Source organism: Rhagoletis pomonella, unplaced genomic scaffold (genome assembly GCF_013731165.1).
Source record: "Rhagoletis pomonella isolate Grant_MI unplaced genomic scaffold, Rhpom_1.0 Rhpom_scaffold_00711, whole genome shotgun sequence".
Lineage (NCBI taxonomy): Eukaryota > Metazoa > Arthropoda > Insecta > Diptera > Tephritidae > Rhagoletis > Rhagoletis pomonella.
This window is the reverse complement of record NW_023459265.1, coordinates 21,463-26,623: the sequence shown is the minus strand read 5'-3', so window position 1 is coordinate 26,623 and position 5,161 is coordinate 21,463. Positions and strand designations below refer to the sequence as shown.

The window sequence follows — 5,161 nt, the reverse complement described above, 5'->3', positions numbered from 1 at the left end:
TACCCCGTAGTGTGGAACTTTAATCCAAACTAAAACTCTATGTATGTCCGCTGCACCGTATCCCTCCGGCACCACCATAAAGTAAGTAAGCTCGATCTAGTATCTAGTTCATTGTGCACAAGTTTCAAATCAATCGATACATAAACGTCTGAGATATAGCGAGCTTTAGTGAAAATTTCGCTAAAATTGGTCGCTGTGAAAAATCAGATTTTGTGGGTTTTTCGACATAAAGGCATGAGTAAAAACTTGGTTAAAATTAACTTTAAATGTATTTTTGAATAAGCTCTCGATTACAATTCGTTTGAAAGCGCTTCTCTCCACTTGAAATTTATGTTTTTTTACGTTGCCTGTTGTTTTCGCTGCTTGTTGTTTTTTTCGCTGTTGTTGTCGCCCAAACTTTGCGAGAAGAATAACGGATCTGCGCATGGCGCAACCTCTTACATATAAACCCTGAGTTCAGAGATAGTTCTGAAATGTATAGGGCGGAACTAGCACTTTAACAGACTGTCTCTAAATTTTATTGCAGGGAAAGTTTGCGGCTAATAAATTTTTGACAAGTATGAGGTGAATAAAATTTCAGTAGCTCATGAGGCTAGTGAAATTTTTGAGAGATGCATAGAAAATGTTAACAATCGCAAAGATTGCTGCTGTGTGTAATTTTTCGTAAAACAAAAGCTTAAATTGATGAATTGCAATCAATGATCCCTGCAAGCCACAGCTAACCACCCTGCAAGCCACAGCTAACCAGTTGCCCCTGAAATTCAACAGATTTACACACACACTCGCAACTTTTTATCTATGCTACCCACACATTTACAAATTTATTTTTCCGACTGTCAAAACAAAATTCTGAGTGAGAGCACCGGACCTAATAAACATTTTTACTGTAATAAGAATTTTATGCGTTAGAGCGAGTAAGTGGAAATGAAGCAAAATTTGACAGCTTTGATCACAGAGGCTGTGACTTTAGCAAAAGTTTGACATCTTTGATCACAGTAGGCTGTAAATAAAAGCGTTAATTTTGCAAAAACATTTGAAGGTAAGAGAACGTTTTAACAATTTGCATTGTTTATAATTTTTTTCTTTTAGATTGCCGAAACACTGCGATTTAATCATATAATTAAGGTATGTATTAGAATTATTCAAATATTTGTATATTTTAATTGATAATTTTGCATTTACAGATTTGCGATTTTTCATTCTAAATTTATCTTCGACCCTGCTACCACGGAACATCAACGCCACCTCCAGTCAGGCACCACACCAGCATATCCACCACCTTCAACGCCGCCACCAATAAACCACCAATAAACCAATAAACAGCACTGCATACATTATTCGGTAAGTTTTCATGCGACGAATAAACGTTGCTTCTGCTGCAACTGCCTACATTAATCATGTTCCTGGTGCTTCCCGATTTGCACATTTCACAAGAAAAGCTGTTTTTGCAATTAATAAACCTTATGGCGTACAGAAACAGCTTCCTATAAAAACCTGCGAAACGTGAAGTACCTGGAACAGGCTTATTTAGTGCGTTCCAGAACGTCTACGATTTGCAGGTTTTGCAGGATTTAGTCCAAAGTCGTTCCCGTACGCCACGTTCACATAAGGCTTATTAAAGGCAAAAACAGCTGTTCCGGTAAAACCTGCAAATCCTGCAAATCGTGAAGTACGGGAACCGACTAATTATGTGCAAATGTAAACAACAAAAGAAAGTGCAGTGCTACATATGTAAAAAGTGTAGTAGGTCAGCCTTTGGCTGTTTTCCAAAACGAGTCAGTTCAACAAGTTGTAAATTGGAATTTCATGGTTGTGCGCTTAAAAACTGATATGTTTTGGAAAACAGTCTTTCTTACGATTATGCGATACCTTTTTATGTGCATATATTTTCAAATTTAGGACTGGTGAATGCGGTCATTCTGGAAGCCATAGTTTACAAAGTGTAGTGCACAGTTCAACAACAGTGATTGGGTTTGCTACTTCATAGCAGCAGAGGAAATGGAAACATTGCTCTGCTATTGCTACTTCTCTACTTGAATGGATAAGAAGCACGGCCAGAATCGGAAAACACACGAGGACCTTTCTTGTTTTACTTGGTTCTATGTTTCGTTGAGGCACAGATCAGGTAGGAGAACTAAAATATGAACGAAGTGATATTTGTAGTCAGAGTAATAGCACATACAACAATATTATGATAGCCTCAACGAAACATAGCACTAATTAAAACAAGAAAGGCCTTCTTGTGTTTCCCGATTCTGACACTGCTTCTCATCTATTCAAGTAGAGAAGTTGCAATAGCAGATCCACGTTTCCGTGCCACTGCTGCTATGAAGTAGTGAACTCAACCACTGGTAGTTGTCATAATTCGCAGTAGTAACAGTTTAACATGAAGGTAGAATTTTTATTTTTGGATTCCTGATACGAATAAGTTTATTTTAGTTCCGATTCTGCATAATCTTTTTTTTTTCCTTCTCTTGAAGCAATGGATTTGTCACCACTGTTCCTGGGAGATACCGAAGCGCTCTCTCCACCACGCACGAGCAACACAGGTATTTCGAAAATATACATACATATACATTTACAATATGTTTAATAGTTTTTAATCAAACATTCCTGCGCTTTCAGATGTAGCCCTACATAGAAAGCGCTTTCATGTGGCACTGCCTTACGAGGAGCGCTTTGTCTCCCAGCCAACAGTAACCACCAACACGGGTGTAGCCACTACAACAACAACAAGCAACACAGGTCAACAATTTACCTTGTCTCACCTGCTGGAGAGGCAAAAAGAAATGTTTGATGGCGTCATGGCCGCCATTGGAAGAGTTGAGTCAAAGGTGGACGGAATAGCAAATGCTCTGGCCGAAAAGGTTATATCAATGTACATATTTATGAATGCTAAAATTATTGTTTAATAATTTTTTTTTTTTTCAGATGCCCGAACGCGCCGAAGTTCAAGCTCAAGGGCAGCTACTGCGAGAGTGCAAAGTGGTGACCTCGAAAGTTCACCAAAGTATTTCCCGAATCACTGGAGATGCTATTAGTAAAGAGCATACTTTGCTTCAAAGTATGCTTCCACTATCATCCCAGGAAAAGTTAAATACTTTGGAGAATCTTTTGGGAAACAAACCACACTCCGATGCGATGGTAATTTTTGCTAATTTGTTTTATTGTTTTTTATACACATATACAAATGTATGTATATATCATATTAGTTGTATATATGCATTTTATTTTACTCATATTAATTTTTATTCGTATATACATATGTATGCAATTTTTTTTATTAAAATTTGGTTTATAGTATGTATAACAAAAATCGTAAAAACCAAAGTTCCAAACTTTGTACAAATAACAGGAAAATTCGATAAAATTTAATTTAATTTTCATGCACTTTTCCAGCTTTTTGATACGAATTTTAAAAATGTTTTGAGTGTGCAATTCTGTAGCCCACTGATTTTTAGTATAATAATATGCAAGTTTGAAATTTTCACAAATGCGATTTTTTTGTGAACGGATTGGCTTACTTTCTCCCATACAAAAATAAACTCAATCACACAAAAGAAAATCTAAAAAATGCCGCAAATTTGTAGAAACTTTAAACTTAAATCTTATTATAATAAAATTCAGTGGACTATAAAATTCCATACTCGAAATATTTTTACAAATCGTATCAAAAAGCGGGAAATGGGCATGAAAATTTATGGAAATGGTTTGTATGATTTTTGTTGTACTATGAGCCACTTAACTCTATCTTTCAAGAACACGCAAAACAGCATATGTCAACAAAACATATTTTACCGTTAAAGAGAACTATATTATAATTAGAAAACAAAATACATATTTAGCTTGTTGCCGTACTCTAGGATTTGCAGGTTTTACAGGAACAGCTGTTTTTGCCTTTGATAAACCTTATGTGAACGTGGCGTATGGGAACAACTTTGGAGTAAATCCTGCAAATCGTAGACGATCTGGAACGCTCTAATTATATAATTACTTTTTCGCTGTTCACAAACTTTTGAAAAATTTGTTTTCAACAACTAAATATTTTCTTTTAAATAACAGTTTTTGCTGTGACTTACCGCTCTGTAAACATATGATATTTTGCTTGTCTGTGAAAGATTTTGACGATTTTTAGTTAAAGATGCAGTTTTACCATTTTAAATAAGATCTTTCGATTGGTGTTAATTTATATTTCGTTTATGTAGTCATATATTATATTTTATTATTTACATTTATATTTATAATTGCATTTATGTACATATCTAGTATTTATAAATTTTATAATCTTTTCCAGCTGAACATAATTTTAAAATTGAAGGGTGCTAAGGGTTGTGTGAAACACGTGTTGAGAAGCATTTTTGCCGACACTCTACTCATTTCATACAATTATGAGGGCAAAGCCAACAAAGCTCCACTTCTGGGGCTAAAAACAATAGAATTAGTTTTCGGTAAATATGTTTTAATTGTTTATTTGACTTATGTATTTCAGGAAGTAATGCATTTATATTTTTCCAACAGATGCGTTTGTGAGTATGCCCAAAATTGACCTCATTGCGGAAATCAGAAAGCACGTGTTCCTAAGCCACAATAGGTACAAACAAATTGTAATAAAAAAAAATTAAACATAATAACAAATCTAACAATAATTAATTTAATTATCTTATTATTAATCTCTAAAAAAAAAGTAACATAAAAATTTAATAACTTTCCAATCTAAATTTCAAAAACGTTATTTAAATACGGCTATTCGGGATTTTTTGTATATCGACTGCGGAGTGGAAGATCGACCTCGGCAGCCAGTTCGAAAATTACCTATCTCAAAAAACTTTTCAAGAACGCCCTATTTCAGAATTTTATTAAAAAACGCTCCCGAGTTCGGTTCAAAAAGGCCCTATCTCACTTCAAAATGTATTGAAAATGTGCTGAGATAGGACGTTTTTGAAACGAATTCTAAAAAACGAATTGAAAAGTTTTTTGAGGTAGGATGTTTTCGAGCTGGGTGCCGAGATAGGTCGATCTTCCACTTAGCAGTTGATATGCTCTTGAATTCTGTATTTGTGGTTTTTCTTAGGTAATGGAGTAAACTTTTATATTGTATTGCTGTAAGAAATTTCACTACTTTTTCTACCAAAAACCACAAATACACATGCAAGGGCATATA

The 5,161-nt window shown here is 34.8% G+C and overlaps 1 protein-coding gene across 4 annotated transcripts; it reads left to right on the top strand.

Moving 5' to 3' along the window:
* The first annotated feature begins 888 nt into the window (after positions 1 to 888).
* LOC118751440 lies at positions 889 to 4,843 on the top strand. Of its 4 annotated transcripts, none has more exons than XM_036486268.1 (7): positions 889 to 1,039; positions 1,090 to 1,125; positions 2,481 to 2,549; positions 2,626 to 2,867; positions 2,932 to 3,144; positions 4,295 to 4,448; positions 4,519 to 4,843. In XM_036486268.1, exons 3-7 carry the CDS (start codon positions 2,483 to 2,485, stop codon positions 4,620 to 4,622), a joined length of 780 nt encoding a protein of 259 aa, XP_036342161.1. In that variant the 5' UTR covers positions 889 to 1,039; positions 1,090 to 1,125; positions 2,481 to 2,482; the 3' UTR covers positions 4,623 to 4,843. The 4 variants fall into 4 exon arrangements, with proteins under 4 accessions (XP_036342161.1, XP_036342160.1, XP_036342159.1 ...); XM_036486267.1 differs by lacking the exons at positions 889 to 1,039; positions 1,090 to 1,125 and adding exons at positions 1,326 to 1,341; positions 1,900 to 2,392; XM_036486266.1 differs by lacking the exons at positions 889 to 1,039; positions 1,090 to 1,125 and adding exons at positions 1,683 to 1,747; positions 1,900 to 2,392.
* Positions 4,844 to 5,161: the final 318 nt, after the last annotated feature.